The following is a 24,185-nucleotide window of genomic DNA, read 5'->3' on the forward strand; positions in this document are numbered from 1 at the left end:
CTGTTTCATGTGGTATGGCCTACTTAACTTTCTATCTTCTTCATGTGTGGGCTGACATCAATGAGCTTGCGAAACGGAAGGACATTTAGAAGATTTCACAAGGATACCGTGAATCCACGTTCTCATTTTAGTCAAGTATACCGATTAGCAAAGGTCACGGGAGCGGATTAGGTGAGACCCTTGGCCCTTCTGTGATGTATGTGACTACATGCATGTCATCCATCCGTATTCAAAGCTCATTTTAGGGCATGATGCAGAAAATGATTCTAAATCCAGATGGGCCATAGTACAGGAAATAGTGGTGATTGGGCATCAAACACTTCTTGTGGGCCACAAAAGCTTTGGATCAAGATGATATTTGCATGGTCTCTTCATCTAGATTTTTGTGACCTTATCAACAGGTTGGATGGAAAATAAACTTTCTTATGGAATTCATGAATTTTTTAATGGTGGGGATTCAATCAAGAATGTTTCCTGTGGGGTGGTCCAGTTAAAATTTGAGTCAGCTTCATTTTTGGTATTATGCACTAAAATGAGCTTTCAAAATGGTTGGATGGTTTGGATTTAAGACAAATACATCACTTTGAGCCCCGGAGTCAGGGGTCCCACCCACCTGGGTGGAACGGGGTCTCACCTACTCCGCTTCCAAAGGTTACGAACGGAGCTACGTGGGGTCCTCAGCAACCCCAAGCACTATGGCCCCGCAAGATGCGAAATACAAGAGATCCAGTAACAACCACCCACGTCGCTTGGACATCATCCACAAGTCGCCAATTAGAAATCTCCAAAACCAAATAGGGACTTGCCACGTAAGATTCGCCAACACAACCATACACTTGTCTGTCTTCAGACTGGCCACGTCACTACAGCTCCTCCCTTCAGGAAGTCACTTACACTCGCAACGCGTCCTACGCGTATCCTTTCTATCCGTCCGATTTGTCGAACTCTTAGAAAAGCCCGTCCGTTGATTTCGGACAGACAGAGGGTGTGGACGATATTCGACGGAGTGTTTGGAACCCACGAAATTTCCCGCATTTTTATTTAGTCGCGTCTTCCAGACTGTTCGAATTCTCTTTGGATCGGCAACTGAAATAAAAGCAATTTCTCTACCAAAAATCCGCACAAAAGCTCGGATCCGATTTTTGTTCTGAGAGAGGTACGAAATATATCCATCCATTTTCTATTATATTTTAAGCCCTGTCGAAATGAATTTTTATAAAACAAAAAATAGCGGTAGATTTTTGAATCCTCGTTGTGGAAATTGGTTTCGGGTCATTTTAGTAATGTCATGAAAAATAGAGTAGCTGAGATTTCGACGATTTCCACGCTACTTCATTTTGGTGGAGATTGATTAGATCGCCTAGTAGAAATGGGAGGGGAGATCTAACGTGCGTTGGTATAGGTTATTATTATTATTTTTGAGAATATGACGACTGTTATTATTATATTCTTGTGATACAGATAGATTCAGGTGTAGGTGAAATTACGGAAAAGCCCCTGGCTGTGTGGGAATGGGCTAATGGCCAGTGGGCGCGTGATAGCCAGACTTCTCCTGGGCTTGAAATCTAGGTCTGGTGTTGAGGCCGGGCTTGAAAAGTGACGAATGATCCATTGGGTTTCAACTTTCAATACACTTGTTAGTGGTTTCCATTCAATGGACGTGTGTAGTTGAAAGGCACTCATTGGATCTGGGTCATGTTTTGATGATCTGAACCGTTCATAAGATGGGATTCCTCATGGGCGGAGGACATGACACAGTAAAAAAAGAGAAAAAAAAAAAAAGACAAAAGATTGGACTATTTAAAACATTCTGATCATTTAACTCTTTTTTCCTAAGGGCCTGGCCCTGCCTTGCCCGGCTGGCCTGCAGGGCCAAGGCATTTCCTGCCTGATTAGGGCCAGCTAGGGCGAACCCTGGACTGGCCCATTGCATCCCGTACATATCCCCAGATACAGGTCTGCTCACCGATGAGTTTTCAGCTCATGTTATCAAGGTCCTCTAGCCACACCGACACTGTGTTGATTACAATGTATCTAGAAGTGGATCAGTATTTTTTTTTTTTCCTTCTTTTTTTATTATCAAAGATGCGAGACTGATCATTTGGTGGCAAGACTGTACACCTGGAGGCTGGAGTGCCCCACTGTTACTAAGAATACCAAAAATCTCCATGGGCTGGATGATCCTAACCATCTGTCAGGTGGATTTATTTTTTACTTGTTAAATGTATCAGTTAGCTGATCCCGATTAGTTGGGAAGGCTCACATGATGATGACAAAACGAAGATAATGATGATGGTATGATGATGATGAATGTGGCTGCTGGTTATGTTCTTTTTTCAACTGTCCATTTACTGGCCACCATGGAGACGGTTAGAATTTTCTGATCATGGGCATACAGGGACTGCTAACAGCCCAGATTTGAATGCTACAATACATGATTGGATCATTGGGGCCTTATGCAATTGGGGATGGGCCCACATGGTAGACAGTCTAGGTCGGTGATCAGTTCTCTAATGATGTAGAGCGGGTTGCGGACAGTTACATGGCCAAGATGGATCAGAAAAGGCCTGGTCGACGACAGAAGTGATCCAGACCTTCGAACCTTAAATCGGGCGTATCTTGCAATCCGGAATGAGTTATCTGACGTAAAATATATGATTTTGGGGTAGAACGAGCTACTGAAGCCAACCAACCCCGCTATGCTGGGTTGCGCAGCCCGGAATTGCGAAAAACCCCCGGATCGACGGTCGTTTCCTTGTTTTAATTTTGTTTTTACTATAAATAGTAAATTTTAGTTTGATTATAACTCTTCATCCGTCGGGCTTTAGGAGTTGCGCCCAACGTGAAAAGAGCTTAGAATAATTAGGAGAACGGTTTGGTGAAGCCAAATAGGACACTTACTATTTTTGGCCGAAAACCTTGCGCACTAGTAGACATCACGACCGTCTATAAATAGTAAGTTTACTATTTATAGTAAGTCGTGGATTCTAGGAGTTTGAGTTGTAGTTTGATTCTGATTTCTTTCCCATTGCTTGGTACCCCTATTTAAAGGGTTGTGAACTCATTTTTATTCATCAATCAATCAATTTCGAATTTCTTAGAATTTATTTCCATTTTCTGCTTTCTTTCCTCCTGGATTCGAGAAGTCTCTATGAGGAGTCCAGAGAAGCTCCGTGGATTCAGAGTAGTTATCCTCATCACATTCATCCCTGCGTCAATTGGTATCAAAGCGAGGATTCCCCTTGGGCCGATGACAAACAATGAAGGTATGAATCAAAATCCTGTGGACGGTGATCCAGGGATTCGTTATCTTTCAGAAAGAATGGAAGCTTTCCACCGGGAGAGTCAGTTGACCATGCAAGGGCTGCAGGCAACTCTCGACCGTCTTGCGGATGCGCTACTCTCGCCCCAAGCCCTAGGCGGTGCTCCACCACCTTTGGTTGCTCCCCCACCCATGGTGGCTCCACCACCCATGGTTGCTGTACGACGCAACCCCGATTTTCGTAGAGTACTACCAGTGGCAAACCGTAGGGCTACACCAGATGATTTAAGTTCTAGCGACGAGGACCTTAATGAGGGTTTTGCTCGACGACCAATCCATGGAGGTGATCATCTGGATCGTGCTGAAAGAGACTATCGAGGTAATGCTGAACTTCCTAGTTTTAACGGTTTATTACGTATAGAAGATTTTCTCGATTGGCTAGTCGAAGTAGAGAGATATTTTGATTACATGGACGTGCCAGATCATAAAAAGGTAAAATTGGTAGCGTTTAAATTAAAATCTGGTGCTTCTGCATGGTGGGAACAATTACAACTCTCACGAGCCCGCCAGAACAAGGCGCCCATCTCATCATGGCCACGGATGAGACGTCTTCTTTGATCTCGATTTCTTCTCAGTGATTATGAGCAGATATTATTCTAACAATATCAAAATTGCAGACAAGGCAATCGAACAGTCACAGATTACACTGAAGAATTCTAATGGCTAGCTACACGAAACGATCTGTCAGAATCTGAGTCATAGAAGGTGGCACGATTTATAGGTGGGTTGCGACCGACAATTCAGGATCGAGTTCAGATGTACCCAGTCGGGACTGTGGATGAAGCAGTTCAATTGGCGGGTAGGGCAGAAACACAACTTGCAAGAGCTCCTGCTCGTCCATATCCTTCAACTCGGCCCCCCATGACGGGTCCCACGCAGGATTCAGTGCTGCCACGAGGAAAAGACCCAGTACCTCAACTTCCTACAACCGCAAACCGTGATACGGGGAGCGGCTCATCCAGACCTCAATGTGCAGCACCCACAACAGCGGGTCCGAGTAAGATTCCAAATCCTTATGCTCGGCCAAGGTCGAACATTGTTACCGCTGTGGCCAACCAGGCCACTTATCAAACACTTGTCCTCAACGTCCCACAGCACACTTGACTATAAACGAAGGGGCACTGAAGATGAGGCCGTAGAAGAAAACCATCGTTTTGATGAACATGAACAAATCACTGAAGAAATAGCAGGTGGCGATGAAATGACGGGCGAGGATAGTGGCGAATTTCTAGTTGTGAGGCGATTACTGTATGCCCCACGAAAGGAATTACATCCACAATGACACAATATATTTCGTACTCGGTGCACCGTCAACGGAAAGGTCTGTGATGTGATCATAGACAGTAGTAGTGGGGAGAATATCGTCTCGAGAGTGATGGTGGACAAGTTGTGGCTACCAACGATGAAACATCCTTCCCCGTACTCTATCGGATGGATAAAAAAGGTGAATGAGACCAAGGTAACTGAACAATGCACTATCTCGTTTTCAATTAGCAAAAATTATAAGGATCAAATACTTTGTGATGTGGTCGATATGGAAGCTTGTTATATGTTACTCGGTCGACCCTGACAGTCGGACCGTGATGCGATCCATAGGGGACTAGATAATGTTTACGTATTCATCAAAGATAGTCGAAAAATAATCCTTGCCCCTATGGCATCAGAGAACCACTCTGAAGTCTCTAAAGTGGAGGGGAGTTCCCTCTTGACCATTCGGGATTTTATGGAGGAATCCAAGGAAACCGGCGAGGTATACGCTGTGGTGGTGAAGGGCGAGGAAGAGGAACCCTCAAACATCCCTCTAAGTTTAAGACTGTTGCTAAACAAATTCAAAGAAGTCTGGCCTGAGGATTTACCTGATGGATTGCCCCCCATAAGGGACATCCAACATCACATAAACCTCGTCCCTGGGGCTAGCCTGCCCAACCGTCCTCATTATCGGATGAGTCCGAAGGAGTGCGAGATACTTCAGGGGCAAGTGGAGGAATTGATCCGTAAGGGTCTCTTGAGAGAGAACATGAGCTCATGTGCCGTACTAGCATTATTAATGCCAAACAAAGATGGAAGTTAGCGCATGTGTGTCGACAGTCGGGCAATCAACAAAATTACCATCAAATATCGATTCCCAATACCACGGTTGGACGACATGCTCGATATGTTAGAAGAGGCCAAGGTGTTCTCTAAACTAGATCTAAGGAACGGGTACCATCAGATTCGTATTCGACCGGGTGATGAGTGAAAAACGACATTCAAGACCAGGGAAGGGTTGTATGAGTGGCTGGTCATGCCCTTTGGCCTATCGAACGCACCAAATACTTTTATGCGTTTGATGAATCAAGTTCTAAAACCGTTCACTGGCCGATTTGTGGTAGTATATTTTGATGACATATTGATATATAGCCAGGATGAGGCGGAGCACAGGAAACATCTCAGGCAAGTGCTGCAGGTCCTACAAATTAACAAGTTGTACCTCAACTTGAAGAAGTGTAGTTTTTTAACTGATAGCATGTTGTTTCTAGGATTTGTTGTAACATCCACAGGCATTCGTGTGGACGATGAAAATGTGCGAGCTATTAGGGAATGGCCGATCCCGACAAATATTCATGAGGTGGGGAGTTTTCACGGGTTGACGACTTTCTATCGTCCATTTGTGCTAGATTTTAGCACTATAGTCGCGCCTATAACAGATTGCATAAAAAAAGGACCGTTCCGGTGGACCGATAAAGCTGACAAGAGTTTTCATGAGATCAAGCATCGTTTGTCTACAACACTGGTTTTGGTGCTTCTTAATTTCGACAAATTGTTTGAGGTTGAGTGTGACGCTTTGTACATCAGAATTGGAGTATTATCACAGGAAGGTAAGCCGGTAGCCTTCTACAGCGAGAAGCTCAGTGAAGCCCGAAAGAAGTGGTCGACTTATGAGCTTGAGTTGTACGTAGTTGTTCAGGCGCTGCGACATTGGCGGCATTATCTGATTCAAAAAGAGTTTGTTTTGTACACTGACCATCAATCATTAAAGTTTATTAATAGTCAGACTAACGTAAATCGTGTGCATGCTAGATGGGTTGCATTTTTACAGGAATTCACGTTCGTTCTGAAGCATAAGTCAGGGCAGCAGAATAAGGTGGCTGATGCACTTAGCCGTCGTGCATCACTACTTGTTACGATGAGCAACGAGGTGGTCGGCTTCGACTGTCTCAAGGAGCTGTATGCCGAGGATGAGGACTTCAAAGATTCTTGGATGAAGTGCCAAGAAGGTCACCCAAGTGACCTTCATATACAGGACGATTTTCTTTTTAAAGGAAATCGATTGTACATCTCCCAAAGTTCTCTGAGGGAGCATATTATTCAGGAGCTACATGGAGGTGGCCTCGGTGGACACCTGGGGCGAGACAAGACGCGAGCTCTTGTGGGAGAGCGGTATTACTGGCCGCAATTAGTACGCGATGTGGGAAAAGCCGTACAACGTTGTCATGTTTGTCAGACCTCCAAGGGGCAATCTCAGAATACGGGCCTCTACACCCCGTTACCTGTGCCTAATGGTCCTTGGGAGGATTTATCAATGGACTTCGTGCTTAGTCTCCCACGAACACAACGCAGCATGGATTCGGTGTTCGTGGTGGTAGATCATTTCTCCAAGATGGCGCACTTTATCCCATGCAAGAAGACCCTCGATGCAACACAGGTGGCGAATTTATTTTTCAGGGAGGTCGTACGGCTACACGGGGTTCCCAAGACCATTACTTCGATCTTGACACGAAGTTCATTAGCCACTTTTGACGGACTTTATGGAATCGATTCGATACACGACTTCAATTCAGCAGTGCTTACCACCCACAGACTGATGGGTAGACCGAAGTTGTGAATCGCACGTAGGGAAACCTCCTTCGCTGTATTTCAGGAGAAAAACCGAAGCAGTGGGATTTGACCTTGTCTCAAGCAGAGTTTGCATTCAACAACATGGTGAACTGCTCGACAAGGAGATCACCGTTCCAGATTATCTACGGGCGAGTGCCTCGCCACACACTTGACTTGGTCCCTCTGCCCAAGAACCCAAGCACGAGCATTGCAGTAGAACATATGGCAGACAAGATCATGGGCATCCATGCAGAAGTGCAGACCAAGCTACGTGCCTCGAACGAGAAGTACAAGGAACAAGCGGACAAGCATCGGTGACAAAAAGTGTTCGAGGTGGGCGACCACGTTATGGTCCATCTGCGCAAAGAGAGATTTCCGACCGGGATGTACAACAAGTTGAAAAATAAGAAGATTGGACCGGTATCAATCATCCGAAAGATCAATGACAACGCTTATGTTGTTGATCTTCCAGATGACATGACAATCTCACAGACTTTCAATGTCGCGGACCTGACCGAGTATCATGAACCAGAACATGACGAGAACTCGAAGACAAGTTCTTTTGAAGTGGAGGAGCAATTGACGCAGAGATGAACGTGATGAGGATAACTATTCCGAATCCACGGAGCTTCTCTGGACTCCACACAGAGACTTCTCGAATCCACGAGGAAAGAAAGCAGAAAATAGAAATAAATTCTAAGAAATTCGAAATTGATTGATTGATGAATAAAAACGAGTTTACAACCCTTTAAATAGGGGTACCAAGCAATGGGAAAGAAATCAGAATTAAACTACAACTCAAACTCCTAGAATCCGCGACTTACTATAAATAGTAAACTTCGTGATGTCTACTAGTGTGCAAGGTTTTCGGCCAAAAATAGTAAGTGTCCTATTTGGCTTCACCAAACCGTTCTCCTAATTATTCTAAGCTCTTTTCACGTTGGGCGCAACTCCTAAAGCCCGACGGATGAAGAGTTATAATCAAACTAAAACTTACTATTTATAGTAAAAACGAAATTAAAACAAGAAAACGACCGTCGATCCGGGGGTTTTTCGCAATTCCGGACTGCGTAACCCGGCATAGCGGGGTTGGTTGGCTTCAGTAGCTTGTTCTACCCCAAAATCATATATTTTACGTCAGATAGCTCATTCCGGATTACAAGATACGCCCGATTTAAGGTTCGAAGGTCTGGATCACTTTTGTCGTCAACCGGGCCTTTTCTGATCCATCTTGGCCATGTAACTATTCGCAACCTGCTCTACATCATCTAAGCATCTGGTAGATGGATGCTCAATTGCTCATCGCATGAAAGGTAAATCATGGATTAACATAATTGAATGAATTTGTATCTACCTAGAAAGTTTGTCAGGGGGCTATAAAGCTTATCGACCACTTCATAGGAAGGTGCATATTTGAACATAGAGTTCATCATCTAGGATGTGAAATACCACATCCTAGTGCCATCTGTTTGAAGAGAGATTGAAGAATTAGGTGCCACACATAAGCTGCCTTGATCCTGCTGTTATTTGCTTCATTAATCTATCCTCAAGTGAATCACTTCCGTGTTTCTTGTTTAGCATTTCTAGAAATGTGTTTGGTTGGGGATCACAAAATATATGCTCACCATTGAGCTTTTGGACCCACCCCATGTATTAGAAAAATAAATGAATTCCTTTGATGTGACCGTTTCTTCCGTTTGAAAAACTAAAAAAGAGGAAGAAATCGATTTCCTCGAAATAGTGACTTGACGCTGGGATGAACGTGATGAGGATAACTACTCCGAATCCATGGAGCTTCTCTAGACTCCTCACAGAGACTTCTCGAATCCACGAGGAAAGAAAGCAGAAAATAGAAATAAATTTTAATAAATTCGAAATTGATTAATTGATGAATAAAAAACGAGTTCACAACCCTTTAAATAGGGGTACTAAGCAATGAGAAAGAAATCGGAATCAAACTACAACTCAAACTCCTAGAATCCGCGACTTACTATAAATAGTAAACTTCGTGATGTCTACTAGTGCGCAAGGTTTTCGGCCAAAAATAGTAAGTGTCCTATTTGGCTTCACCAAACCATTCTCCTAATTATTCTAAGCTCTTTTCACGTTGGGCGCAACTCATAAAGCCCGATGGATGAAGAGTTATAATCAAACTAAAACTTACTATTTATAGTAAAAACGAAATTAAAACAGGGAAATGACTGTTGATCCAGGGGTTTTTCGCAATTCCAAGCTGCGCAACCCAGCATAGCGGGGTTGGTTGGCTAAAGTAGCTCGTTCTACCCCAAAATCATATATTTTACGTCAGAAAACTCATTCCGGATTGCGAGATACGCCCGATCTAAGGTCCGATGGTCCGGATCACTTCTGTTGTCGACCGGGCCTTTTCTGATCCATCTTGGCCATGAAACTGTCCGCGACCTGCTCTACATCATGACTAAACCTTCCTCAAAAGTGGGGTCAGTCTGGTTGTTGGGTGCTCCAAAAGTGACTGCTTTTGCCTGGTTAGCTGGGATGAACTGTATTCTGACCGTTGATAATCATAATCTCCACAAAAGATCCATGATTCTTCCCATTGTTTGCCTGCTTTGTTACAAGGATGCGGAATCAGTGGACCACATTTTCTAGGGAGGTCTGGAGCAGCATCCTTCAGTCCTTCAACATTCTTTGTGTTATGCCAGCTTGTATCGACGCTTTGTTGTACTTGTGGTTAGTGGTGGGAGAGGAGCAGCTTTGTTTCGCTAGTGGTTAGTGGGGGGGAAGAGCAATAACAAATCGAAGTGGAATCTCTCACTACTTATGTTCTCTCAAGTATTTGGTTGGAAAGGAATGATCACTGCTTCAATAATGAGGGCAGCTCTTCCTTGGGGGTTATCGGTAGTGAGAGATTGGTTTCTTTGATTTCTTTGGGTTTGGGTGCCGCGAGGCTGTTGTATTCTAGTTTGCCTTTGTTCCTTTTGTTTTCTCTGTTTTTCCTTTGGCCTTTGGCCCTTAATAAATCAGTATCTTTCAAAAAAAAAAAAAAACCTCAGAAAAACTTTTATTTAGATTTCCTTAGTTGGTGGGAAAATGTTATCATTCTCGATGTGATGTTTGCAGTCGTCATTGTTGCTTGTTTGCTCAGTTTGGTAGATTTACCCATTTCAAAATGGCAAAAAAAAAACAATGAGAATGAAAAAGGATATACATTTACACAGTTAGGATGTTCGTAGCTATCCAATCAACACCCCGGTTTTGGATGGAAATTGAATGTTATAACGACAAACTATTGATTGGATAATCAAAACGATTCAATTGGTTCAAGTTTGGACTGCGATCCATCCAAGAGCACATTCATTGGATACCTAGCTCAATGGTCCTGTGCACCAACTGGAGGTTTACATGATTCATTGATTGTCATATATATGGCCATCAGAAGCCCTTTACTCATGCCAAATAAAAATCTATGCCGGATTTGAATTAATGACAGAGCTTTCCTTCGTGCACTATGTTCGGTATACAGTTTATATGCATTCTCATACATATTTATTCTAAATCCTTTATTTGAGTTAATACTCTCTGTGCAGGATTTGAATCACCGAGAGAGCTTTCGTTCACCACTATTTTTCAGTGCTCAAAAGACTTGTTATGGGCGTTGTGACTGTTTCTAGCTCGGCTTCTCAGACTCCATTCGGTGTGGGCACAAGATTCTCAACTCATCGTTCTGCATCAAGAAGACCCTTCTTCTTGGCTTTTAAGACAGATAAAAGCAAGAACCCAGCTTTGGTTGCACCCCAAGAGTCCATTCCTCTACCCATAGATGCACCTAAAGATGTCCATAAAAGCCTAAGGAGACCCAGAGGCAAACCTCCGAAAAGAGTAAAAGCAATCTCCAGTGATAGAGCTTCAGCTTGCACTATAGACTTGGATTATAACGAAGCTGCAGCAAAGCTTGAGAACATATATAAGCTCAGCCCAGCGGATGTTTCTGATGTGGAAGAATCAAATCATTCCGTCCAGAAACGTCGTAGGACAAGGAAGAGAATGGGAGAAGGCAACGAGAATGATGAGAGAGAGGCGGGTAAAGTGGTGAGAAACCGTAGAAGGAAGACGAAGCGTTTGAGTCTTGAGAATAGGATAATCCTAATGCAGAAGAAAGAACAAGAAGGAGAGGCTGTCAGTTCGAATCTCAGGAGAGGAGATGGTGAAAAGGGTTATGATGTCGATAAGCTTGTTAGGGGGTATTCTGTCGCGACTGACTTAGTTAGCTTGGATTGGAAGAAGATGAAGATACCACCAGTTCTCCCTTCTTCTGAACATGCATGGCTATTCAAGCTGATACAACCAATGAAGGTGAGCCTTTCTATCTTTCCTTCTCACTTAGATGAGGAAACACTAACAGGTTGTGATCTGTTTCACGGGATCTGATAAGAGTTAGACACTCAAAATTGATAGCCAACTGGAATCAAACGGAATATTTAAGGTCTCAATGCCTCTGATGGCTTTCTACTTTTGTGTACTACTTTCAATTTTCGTTTCTTCCATTGTTTTCTTGGAGAGACTTGTGCAACCCATCTTAACATAATAGCCAATGTGTGATTCTAAAATTTTAACATCATAAGATGTCACGAACTTAACTGAGGATATGATCCCCAACAAAGTGGAATGGCAGAACACGATTTGTGTCGCTGACCCGAAGTAGTTGTGGTAAGGCTTAGATGATGATGATGATGATAACATGTCACAAATTTGTATTGTTTTCAACATCTTTACTTGTGTGCCTTTGGATGCATTCCAAACATATTGCACAGAGTTCATGTTTTGTCTCTAAAATTGAAGAAGACATTTTTTTTTCAAAACATGGAAAGACTAATCAGTCCTGCTTCTTGTAACTTCAGGCACTGCTTCAAGTGAAGGAGGGACTGCAGAAAGATTTGGGTAGGGCGCCTACTGATGGTGAACTAGCAGCTGCAACAAATATGAGAGTTGCAAAGGTGAAAAGAAACATAGAGGTCGGTCGAGCTGCAAGAAACAAGCTAATCAAGGTACCTCTCTCTTTTACTCTACCCACACCTAGGGCAAGATATCTTTTCTCCTGACAAGCCAGTAGAGTGACAAACATAGATTGTATCTAATCAAGTTGCACACAACAGAAACCATCTCTGAAAACGGACAGAAGCACACTGAAAATGGAAATATTGTACAGAAATAGTGGTGCTATTATTCCTTATTCTTCCTGTATAGTGATAATGGTTGTAGAAAAAATGGATCTATATATGCAATGGTCACCATTCATATGTAGGACTGTAAAATCAAAGAAAAGGTCGCTGTGTGCTTAATATGGATGGCCATGAAAGCTGCAATTGGGTCTTGATATATATTCTTGTGATGTCCAACACATCCTTGAGCATTCTTCCTTCAATGTTGCCACCATTGAACATGGTTCTCTTGTAAGAGCTAAAGCTTCAACTCTTGATTTTCTCCCTACAGTTCAACGAACTGAGAGTTGCTTGCTTCTTCTCCTGAGAACTACATCTTATATTGTTTTCAATCCTCCCAATTTGTAAGTTTTGTGAGGTTCCTACAAATGGAGACGTACTTTGCCATTGATCTATTGGATAATCTGCATTTATCTGGCAATGTTCTAAATTTGCTGCTTTGGCTGACTCCTTTCTTGTAAACTGAATCCCCCAAAATAGTATCTTGCATAATCATTGATAGGGTGGAATTGCATAACAAGATCCATGCAATGGACCCCAACTAGTTGGGATAAGGCTTAGCTGATGACGACGACGAGGATGATGGCCCCTGGCAAAGTCTTTGGATTGATGAGACTGGTGACAGTGTCCCCAACTCTGCAGCTCATATCCTCTAATTTACAACGCTATGCTTATTGGTTCTGATCTTCATTGTCAACATTGTGATCTTGGACATGGAGATAACCCATTGTCTAGGGCCCTTTGCAACTGTGACCTCTCTCTACATTTTCCTCACTACATATCTATCCTTCTATCTATCTACCTATCTATTCATCTACATGCGCGCACGCACATACATATAGTGACATCTACGTTCAAATTCTAAATACAAAAATACTCCTAACATATTAAAGTGTTAGGAGTATGCCAATACACTGATTGAATATTTTGTATATGTGCTTTTGCATCAATTGATTTACTTGAGATGTTTCCGAATACTAATGTATTGATGTAATAGTAACCCAGATAAATTAAGCATGATATGTGCATCTAATAAGCGCTCCTTTTGTTTAAGACATGAAGAATTTGGGTGAACCAGTAAAACAACAGTCTTCCAAGCATTGTGTATCTTCTATTTCCCCAAGGAATAAATTTTGTTAACAAACGGGTGTAACTACTTCCACTAGTGCTGCTTGGACACCTCTACTTTCTGGTTTTTTGCCATACCACCATTAGGGAGGCTTGGACATTGTTGGATATGACACGACACTTCAAAATCTGTAAGCACGAAGTGTCCTAGTGATGTTATTACAAAGTGTCATTTGTCTGACACTTTGAATGAGGTGTCCAAACATATTCTTCACAAAGCTTTCCTTTCACTCAATTTTCTTTATTTTTTGTTATGTGAATTTCTTTTGTCAAGCCAAACATCTCTTACTCCTAGCCCTCAAGCTTGCTAATATGCCTTCATTATGTTGTTGTTGAAGAAATTACTCATAAGAAAGTCTTCTCAATCTGTAGATTTTAGTTCCATCTTTCATTATAGGTAACATGAGACGTTTAACAAAAAAAGTACATTCTTTGTTGCTCTTTTTATTTTTGTTCATTTGGAATCCCTGATTTTTTTTCATGAGAATGAGTGATGTTTATACTGAACTACTATTTCTTGAGATAATTATGTGTCATTCTCAATGCTTTGTCGGTCAATTATTTGTTAGTTGAGATTACTTGCAGTTGGTTTTTATTGGAATTTCATGAACATTCTTTTCTAATTTCTTTCCATCATTTCATAGTATTTTTGTTTTTGTTTTTTTGTTTTTGTTTTTTGTTTATTCTATTTATTTAACAAAAATATTATTTATTTGTGTACAGAAATGTAACTCTGCCTTTATTTTGTGAGTTTTTTGTGTGACACTTTGACACATGGCATCCATTCCACGTGTCCAGTTAACGCTGAATTCAACCCACTATGAGAATCTAGATAGCTAATTTAATGCTCACAGTCTTATCCCAGGGTCTCATAGAATTGCTGTTCTCATACAACTGACAAATGAACACCGATTATTTGCAGCACAATCTTCGGCTAGTTTTATTTGTAATCAACAAATATTATCAAGAGATCGCGAATGATCAGAAATTCCAAGACCTTTGCCAAGCAGGGGCAAAGGGTCTCATCACAGCCATTGATCGGTTTGAACCAAAGCGCGGTTTTCGACTATCAACCTATGGTCTATTTTGGATCCGACATGGTATAATACGCTCCATGACAGTGTCAAGCTTCACGCGTGTCCCATTTGGCATTGAATCGGTATGCTGGTTGTTTACTTAAGCTATTTTTGCTCCTATAGGATCTTTTGGTGATGCAGATGGTGCATAATAAGCAACCCTTGCTTCCTGACAAGCACCAAGATTCATGTTCTGCTGCATCAATGACAATATAAAATTTTCTATTACCTTCCAATAATTATGTACATTTTGAAATCATGTTTCAAATAGTGTCAGGTTGCATTGGATACACTATTAAATTGAACTGCAATAATTAGTTCAATAGAAAGGAAATTGACCACATTGTAACCTTAGGGCCCGTTTGTTGTTGCTTCTAGGAAGTACATAGTTGATTAACAATAAACAATTCCTTAATTGTTTATTGAGAATTTCTTAGGCAAAAATAAACACGTTTGTTAATATACATGAAAAGACAATTGACCCATTAAAAAAAACAAACATGTCCACAAATCAGAGGTTAGGATTATTCAAGCAATCTGATTTTGGGATTGTGACTTAGAACCGGTGAGTTCCACAATTTAGTCAGTTTTATTTGTGTAAATTTATTGCACGTATGCAACTTCTGAGTGCCGAATATCAAGCGTAGTACCTTGGTGGAGTATCATATAAATCATCTTCCATGTGAGGCGATGTGACATGTGTCCAAGATCGAGCAGATAACACACGTGTTTCAACATTGAGGTCTCATGTTGGACCCTATGTTACCTGTCAAAAAAAAAGAAAAAAGAAGGGGCCTTCGGACAAAAGGTCGATAGTCCAGATTCAATGTACATGTGGTTCACTTGATGAGTGTGCTACCCTGATTTTTAGTACACTGCCTATTCAAAAGTACGCCCTACTTGATGAATGCCTGGATCACTGACACATGTTGTACGCACATAGATCTGACACATGACTCTGATTTTGGAGCCAAATACCTCCATATGAACTCTTAAGAAAAGAAATGGCTATTTTTTCCATTTCCACTTTATCAAACCAAATATTGCTTTTCAATTCAAAAGCAATTCTAAATTCAGCCTGAATTACCTACCTGGTTTGCTTTAAAAGTTTGTATGCTACATTTTCTTGTTTCATTATAGCAAACCTTACTTCCATCTTTCCTATGAAGAAGCATTGCTAGTTCTTTCGCTTCTTGAGAAGTATGTCGGTGCTCTGCCAACTAACTGTTTCTGATCAACAGTGGTATGTAACAACTTATCTATTTAATCTTTCAGGTTAGACAGGAGATCCAGAAGGCCAAATTAGAGTTGTTATTTGACTTGCGAAGGTTACCAACAGATGAAGAGATAGTTGCCAAAGTAGGAATCTCCCCAGAGAGATATCAGGATATCATAAGGGCATCGAAACAAATATTTTCCCTCAATGCAAGGCATATGACCACTCAAGAAGAATTCATCAAAGGGATTGCTGACATTGATGGTGTTGGAGCTGACAAACGGAGACAACCTGCGCTTCTCAGGCTAGCTCTTGATGATGTGGTAATCATCTCCTTGAACTTTTCTTTTTCTTTCTGTTTTGCCTTTACATTGATGAGATTTGATGGTTTCTCACTTTTTACTATTGGTCAGCCATTAAGAGCAGCTCAGCTGGTTGAGTCAAATCTAGAAAGATTTACCTACTCTGTTGTTACTCCTATGTCTGTATTTTTACTATTTGGTAGAGCTGGGCATCAAGTCGAGTCAGACCGAGTTAGGGCTGTCTTGACTTGATCCGGTTTTGAAATATACTTTACCTGGACTCGACCCGACTCGGTACGGAGTCCAGCATGCCTGACCCGATCTGAGTCCCAGTCTGGCCTGGACTAATCCGGACTGAGTCCGACCCAGTCACAAGTACCGAGTCGGGTCGAGTTGGTACTAAGTCAGGTCGGGTGCAGCGGGTATCCACGAGCTAAAATCACAACTCAAAACCTAGGTGCACTTGCCAGAATTGCAGCCTCTTCATCAGCTACATGGCATCTCAGATCTGAAACGTCGGATCTAAGTTTTTTTTTAAATATTATATATATATATATACACACACGAAGTCGAGTTTCGGATCAAGTCGAGTTACTGGGTGACCCGAACCTGACTCGGTTTGAGTTTGGATTGGACAAAGTCTACTTGATTTGGATCACCTCACTCATTTGGTTCGGATCGAGTCGGGTCTGAACGAGTAGGACAAGTCGAGTTGTCTCGTGCCCAGCTCTACTATTTGGCTGTCTAGAGTGATATACATGTAGCACACCTGAATAGTGGATGAGCACCACCATCTAATAGACAGTAGAAATTCACATAGGAGTCTAGATTTTTTTTATATATATATATATATATATATATATATATAATGTTACTTACATATCATAATATACTCATGGTAGCGTTTATCCCTTTGAAGGAGGGCTACAACTTGGGCAGATTGGGTCGGTTTGAGAGTCAACCTGAGCCCAACCTGACCTCAAGAGAACCCAACCCGCAAACTGATCCAGCCCAAATTCCAACTGAGGTGCCCAACCCAAACCCAACCCAACCCGACCTACACCCAATGTGACCCAACCCGAATTCCTTTATACTCAACCCAACCAAACCCAACCCGACCCGACCCGACCCAAATACATGTTATTTATTCCCAACCCGACCTAATTCGAACCGAACTCGCTCAACCCAAATCCAACCTGATTTCAAACTGGGTTGGTGTTTTCCAACCCAACCTGACCAAGGACCTCGACAACCCAATCCAACTTGACATGTACTCAGGTTAGGTGGATCGGGTTCTGTGTTGACCTGAACCCAAGTTGCAGCCCTACAATGAAGTGATGCACCAGCCTTTCCAAAGCCTGGGTGAAGGAGTAGGCTTGACATCATGTAGGCAGCTGGTTGTAAAACTTTTCCCAAATAGTCCTGTGAATTTCCATTTCAAATGTGATATTTTGAGAAGGAAGAAAAAAAAAATCATTTTTGAAACGTTATATTTGGCCAAATAGGATGTGCAAATCCAACCCCAAATGGATGGGCTATAATGCAATTTTTATTTTTTTTTAATGGACATTTCGTTGTAATTCTTTCCAATGATGATGCTCATGAAATTCTAATTTGTCTGAATTAGATTCTGAAGTTGAAATACCCATATCTAGAAACTATCACTTATAAGGAAGTTAATCTCTTCAAAATTCTTCTATAGCTTGTATTTAGTTACCTTGGTTTCTTCTGCAAAAATTGTAGACGATCATTTGCTTTTAGGTTAATGGATTGACACAAGAACTAATACCTGACTTTTACTAGTTCTGTGTATAACCATAATACAATCATGTTTATGATGATAATATGATAATATAAATGATTAATTTCCTTGTCATGATTTCTTTCCTTCTTTTTTAGAATATATATATATATTTTAAATTGTAACTACTTTTTGCATATATTAGGAAAAAAAAAAAAGAAGACATCCGTAACATATCATCGTCATCATCATCTAAGCCTTTTCTCAACTAATTGGGGTTTGGGCCAGTTAAGAGTGAGTTGGTACAAGTTAAAGTCTCTAAAAGGGCAGGGGGAGGCCAAAAGGACGTGGGTGGAGGTAGTAAGAAAAGATTTAATGACCTGTGGTCTAACTGAAGTTATGGCCCTTGTTAGAGTAGAATGATAGATCAGGAAACCTAGAGATTATTTAATTAAGCCTATGGTCTCACTGAAGGTCTGGCTGTTGATAGAGTGGAATGGCGAAATAGGATTCATGTAGCCAACCCCAAATCGGTAAACGGCTTAGATGATGATGACTCCTCTTTTGAAATGACAAGGGAATTGGCAAAAAAATTCCAATAGTAGAGCAACCTGTCTTATACTTTGGACAAATCATCGTCATCTAAGCATTGTTTAGGCTAATTGGGGTTGATGTACTTTGGAGAAATCTAAAGGCATGTTTGACTATAACCAATTCCATGAAAATCAATGGAAATGGAAAAGGTTTTCTATTGACATGATAGTTTGAATTGTTTGGATAGTAAAGAAAAGGGTGGGTTCCACAAAACAATCATTCCACTTTTTCATAATTTGGATTCTCTGACACAAGAAACTAAGTGATCATTGTCTTACAAATATAAGATTTCAACTTCCTATCTAAACATGACCCCCTAAAAATGGAATCTACATTTCAATAGTGCTTATGTAAATAATAATTGTTTAGTCATTACCTTTTTCTTTTCTTAAATACATGTATTCGGACATGGCCTAAGTATATAATGCCCTTATTTTCCTACCAGACTATGGGGTATGGTCTACGTTATCATCCCAATAGTTTAATAGCCTAACTTGACGTGTTCCATTAGCCTTGGAGCTTTTAGTGTATTAGTTAGGTTCTTGACAATTGGTATCAGAGCCAACACTATGTCCTATGTTCGAGTCACGGAAGGGGTGACCTATGAAAAGGACAACCTAGACCAGAGTGAAAATTGCCACATTGTGGAGAGGGCTACTTGGATAACTAGAGTACTATTGTCATATGTGGAAAGGGCTACTTGGAAAAGAGGCTAGAGTGCCGTCACAGAGTGGGCCGCCGAGGACGTTGACTGCGGTGTGATGTGAAATGTTACAATCCTAATGGTTTAAACATATATAAACATGGGTTTAAAGGGGCACTTCCTTGGGAACATGAGATTGGATATAACAATGACCAAGGGAAAGTTGTGGGCTATGGATCTCAGTACTTGTTGCTGTTATTTCAATCTCAATCACGTGATTAGTGCAAGTGTGCCAAAATTGAATGTACGGTTTAATTCAAACCGAACAACTTACAACCCTAAGCGTCAAGATAAGCAGATATGTCGAAAATTGACCGTATATAACCGAATTCTGATAAGATTGGTCACCTATTTGACGACTTGCACAACATTGCTTAAGATGATCAAGCGGTAGTTAGAGGATGAGGTTCATCCTCTGAAAATGGGTCATGCATATGCCTCCCATACGAAAGGACTTTTTCTCTTCAGTACATATAAAACATAATTTTTTATTTTTATTTTTTAAAGGAAATTCTTAGAGTCAGTTGGGAAAAACAACTGCAGAATGCCCATTTGGACAAAGAACTTCACTTGATATTCGAATTGAATCCAGCGTATGAGCATAGACTCGAATTACAGCTAAAGTTAATAGCTACTTGATTACTGCTACAACCTACATATTACATTAAGGAATGTAAATGGCAAGTAAAGTAAAGGATTACATTAAGGAATGTAAATGACAAGTAAAGTAACGGATTACATTAAGGAATGTAAATGACAAGTAAAGTAACGGATTACATTAAGGAATGTAAATGACTGATAAAGATAAGTGATTTCATTAAGGAATGTAAATGACTGATAATTGTAAGATAGATTTGGTTTGGTTTAGTTGGTATGAGACGATTTGCTTTGCTGAACTCCATTGTTATTTATAGCCTTAAACTGACCATCTGGATGTATCCTACGTTTTAATGATTATTGTAATTGTTTCAGCACTTCATGACCTTATGGAGACTTTCTTCTAAATTTGCCACTTGTCTTAATAACCGCTTCAGGCTTCTTTACCAACTTGATTACATTCCACTCGGCTGCTCGGTCGACCTCCTGAATGACTCTCGGCCGCTTAGTTTGCTTTTGAATTCCTTTCAATTGCTCCCCGTTGTCATCCTGTCAGTTATGATTCCGTAAAAAGCACTCCAAGCATCCTTGAAGATCTTTAGCATGCTATATCTTTCACTTACTATAATATGTGTCCTTTTTAATTAGGTTTCTCAAGAGCGGTCAGAAATAGGGTACAACAATACTATGACCATGTAGCAGCTGTAGGATTTATCTTTGGTTATTATCATTATTATGTGGTCATCCTGTACAAGGGGACTGATGACGAGTCAAAATGGAAGGTCTCCACCATTGGGCATCACGATGAGTTAGTGTATCTTTGCCTTACTCCACATAGGAGTGTGAGTTCCCATGGGAATAGGTTCGTCATGTTGGACCTATTGGATATTGCATTGGTTGATCGAGTTTAAGTCTCTTGTTTGGGAGGTCCATCATGCTTGGACTATCATCAACTTGAGGATATATTGGATCTAATTAAGTTTTAGACTATATGAGGAGTTCAAGGTCTTAATTACGTGTGCTTTGGCTCTCATTATGAGGTCATCTTGTGGCTAACAAAAGTTGGTGTAGCTGCCTTGTTGGGTGCTTTCATCAAGGTTTGGTTGAGACTCATATGATCTAAACAGGGACCCACTGGTTCCTTTGGAACTTATTTGTGTCTTAGATCTTGGGAATCAGACATGGTATGCCATAACGGCTGTTATGGGGTCATAAAGGCCGTTAAGTAAAAGTTATGGTGGCAACTGTTACGCTTATAGGGTTGTAAAGGCTGTACCGGCCGTTATGGGAAAAATGACCCGTAAAGGCTGTTTAGTCCTGTAACGGCTCATTATGCCCCCCGTAAAGGCCATAACAGTTAATTATTGGGTTGATACAAATTCTTTTTTTTTTTTCTTTTTTTTTTTTTAATTAAGAAAAAAAGAGACTGTAACAGTCGTTACAACCTCTATTGTAAAGGTAACGATGGCGGCCGTTACGACCACCGTTACCGTTCCGAAATACTTTGTAATCAAATATTCATTAACTGATTTTTCTAATGGGCTCAGTACTTAAAAGGTTTTACAAATGTTTTCAACCGTTAAACATAAAAATCGTTTTGATTGCACTTGATAATGTTCTAATGGTTTAGATGTAGGCTTCCAACACTTGATCTGCATGGGTATTGGGTTGTATGAACATGACATTGGAGGGATTGAATTAAATGTAGGGTACATGGTTGAGGTAGGATCACATGATTCCAATTAGTTAGGCACATGAAAGATTGTAGGGTAGTAGAGTACCATAATTAGTGTCTCCTTGAAACCCGTATGTGGAGGGCTCTGTGTGTCTTCCTTAGGCTTGCTATAGGGTTGATGTGGTGGCTCTCACCTATCTCCATCTAGGATAGATTCAGGAGACTTAGTCGAAGGATCAACATCGACAATCAACAAGTTTCTCGGTGGCTTGGTCAGGTAAATCCTAGCCGTAGGGTTTGTGCTTCCTTTTTTCTTTTTCTAGAAACTAGAGAATATTTGAATGGAGATCCATAGGCCCGTACGATCTAAAATCTAATTTTTGAAAACTTTTATTTTCTACTGCATTTAAAAAATCTAACAGTCTATCCACTGTGGGGTCTTTATAAGTCAATCGTATGGGTCACCTAACCATGTGCCCCACCTATGCAAGCTCTAGGTGGAGGTAGGATGTATATCCTTGGGCTAAGGATCATATAATTGCTGTCCTTTTAGTTGCCTGTCATAATGTTCCTAGCTAGTCATTTAGTGAAGATAATGGGTTAGTCATGACATGAACTATATAAGATTAGATGACTTGCAGGGTTGTCCTCATCAACTAATGCATAGCTTGCTGACATGCATGATTCCCTACATGCGGAGCCATACTTTGGTGATCAAAGCCATTGATCTGATGACATACGTGAATCCCTTGAAAACTGTTGAGGTTGGAAAACTCAAAACATTCGACCAATGGCCCATAAGAAGATGACTGAGGTGATGGTTCATTTACAAAGGAAATTTTGAAATTGTTCAAAATGACCAAAAGGTTGAAATATGTGAGAGATTTTTTGTGAGTTTCCCATCAACAGTGAGGCCCATCATATAACAGATTTGAGTCATTAAAGCATGTCCTACATGTACAGAGTCCTCTGTGTCAGCAAACAATATGCTTGCTGATGGGCAGGTCTTTGTCACTTCTAATAAATTTAAATCACTTTAGGCTGCATTTGGATGCACATATCGGTTGAGTTGGAAACTTTCGTTTCAATCAAGAGCAGTGTTGTCATATGTGATCACATAATTGCATACCATGGCTCAGATCGCTGATGCCATGGTCACATAAGCCATGTAGGAAGTATGCCATGATTATGCGATGGCATAATTGCTGCATAATGGCCAACAGTCAAGTTTCTTGTAGATTGTAATAAGTTGTAACTTGTAACTTGTATTGGATGCATCTATTCATCAAGATTCAAGTTATCAATACAATTTCTATATTTGTAGTTTTCAATAATTAATTCTTTCTTAGTGTAACTTGTTAATTATTTAAATTTGTTTTGTTATATATATATATATAATATAACTCAACATATAGATGGCCTCATAGTCAAACTACAATGAGATAGGTAAATAAACCCAATCCAATCACTTGTAGTAATTATACATAGTTTTCTTAATGTTTTAGATATATATATTTTTTTCTTTCTATTTTTACCCTTTTTTTGATTTTTTTAATTTTTTTAAAAAAAAGCCATCAGCTTGAGCGATTGCTTATGCAATTATGCGATGGCACAAGCGATCAGCCCAGGCTGATGGCTTATATGATTTTATGTGATTTGACAACATCGATCAAGAGGAAATAACAAAATTAAGATGTTTCCCAGTATTCAGAACGAGGAAATAGCTCTAGAGCTGCAATTAAATTCCTTTTCAGTCCACTTGAAAGTAATGTTGCCTTTTCCTTCGGAACAATATTCACAGTGGTGGCGTGCGTGCCTTTGAAAGCCCTGCTGTTTGGGGAATGCAGAGAGTGGGTGTAATTGGATTACTACTGTCAAACTGGCCCGAAATATCAAGCAAGCTCCTTTCTTCTAATAGAAAAAAAACAAAAAAACAAAAAAACCAAGTGCTGTGGTTATTCCACTCAATTGGAATTTAGTGAATTCCAACTAAACCATAAAGTACCTGCAATTTGGAGCCTAGTTTATCAAGATGAATGCTAAGGAAAGCACAATTTGGTTTTGGACATTTTCTACATTAGTAGACTGGTAATTGCAATTCAATTCAATATTGTGTCCAAACACACAGTTGATACTAACTCCCATGGAACACTATGCAGCTTGATTCACTGAAGCCCAAGGAGAGCTTGGTGATCAGGCAGAGGTACGGGCTTGATGGCAAAGGCAACAGGACACTGGGGGAGATTGCTGGAAACTTGAATATCTCAAGAGAGATGGTTCGAAAGCACGAAGTGAAAGCCCTGATGAAGCTCAAGCATCCAGCTCGAGTTGATTATCTTCGCAGATACATCGACTAATATCTGTACATGGGCAAGCCATGCAGCTCATGTTGATGTAATCCTCCTCTCCCTATGTGGTTGCTGTATAGGAAAGATCTGTATCATAGTTCCAATAAGTTATATGAATGAATTTTTATTGCCCATACAACGATTAAAACATATTCGAATAATTAGTTTGTATACCTCAAGCAGAATATATGACTTTGTAATTTTCTTTTTCTTTTTCTTTTTTTCTTAAAAAAAAAAAAAAGATAATGAAGTTCTTATATTGATGATACAAGATTTATGAGTACTTGATCTTTTTAATGGCCTTTGTTGAGAGTCCTTGCTAATTTTTAAGGTATGTTGTGTTGATGACTTTGGGTGAGCCTTTCCTCTGTCATGGATATGATGTGCAATGTAATCACATTGTTCGGTGATTGGAAGATCCTATCCA

General features: G+C 40.6%; 1 protein-coding gene across 2 annotated transcripts; it reads left to right on the plus strand.

Annotated features, from left to right (window-relative positions):
* The first annotated feature begins 970 nt into the window (after positions 1-970).
* On the plus strand, positions 971-23,962 carry LOC131241315 (RNA polymerase sigma factor sigE, chloroplastic/mitochondrial). Of its 2 annotated transcripts, XM_058240111.1 has the most exons (6): positions 974-1,156; positions 10,747-11,512; positions 12,058-12,204; positions 14,429-14,665; positions 15,858-16,121; positions 23,570-23,962. In XM_058240111.1, exons 2-6 carry the CDS (start codon positions 10,808-10,810, stop codon positions 23,765-23,767), a joined length of 1,551 nt encoding a protein of 516 aa, XP_058096094.1. In that variant the 5' UTR covers positions 974-1,156; positions 10,747-10,807; the 3' UTR covers positions 23,768-23,962. The 2 variants fall into 2 exon arrangements, with proteins under 2 accessions (XP_058096095.1, XP_058096094.1); XM_058240112.1 differs by lacking the exon at positions 14,429-14,665 and having other exon boundaries at positions 971-1,156.
* The last annotated feature ends 223 nt before the right edge of the window (positions 23,963-24,185 follow it).

The sequence above is a fragment of the Magnolia sinica genome, chromosome 3, assembly GCF_029962835.1.
Source record: "Magnolia sinica isolate HGM2019 chromosome 3, MsV1, whole genome shotgun sequence".
Taxonomy (NCBI): domain Eukaryota; kingdom Viridiplantae; phylum Streptophyta; class Magnoliopsida; order Magnoliales; family Magnoliaceae; genus Magnolia; species Magnolia sinica.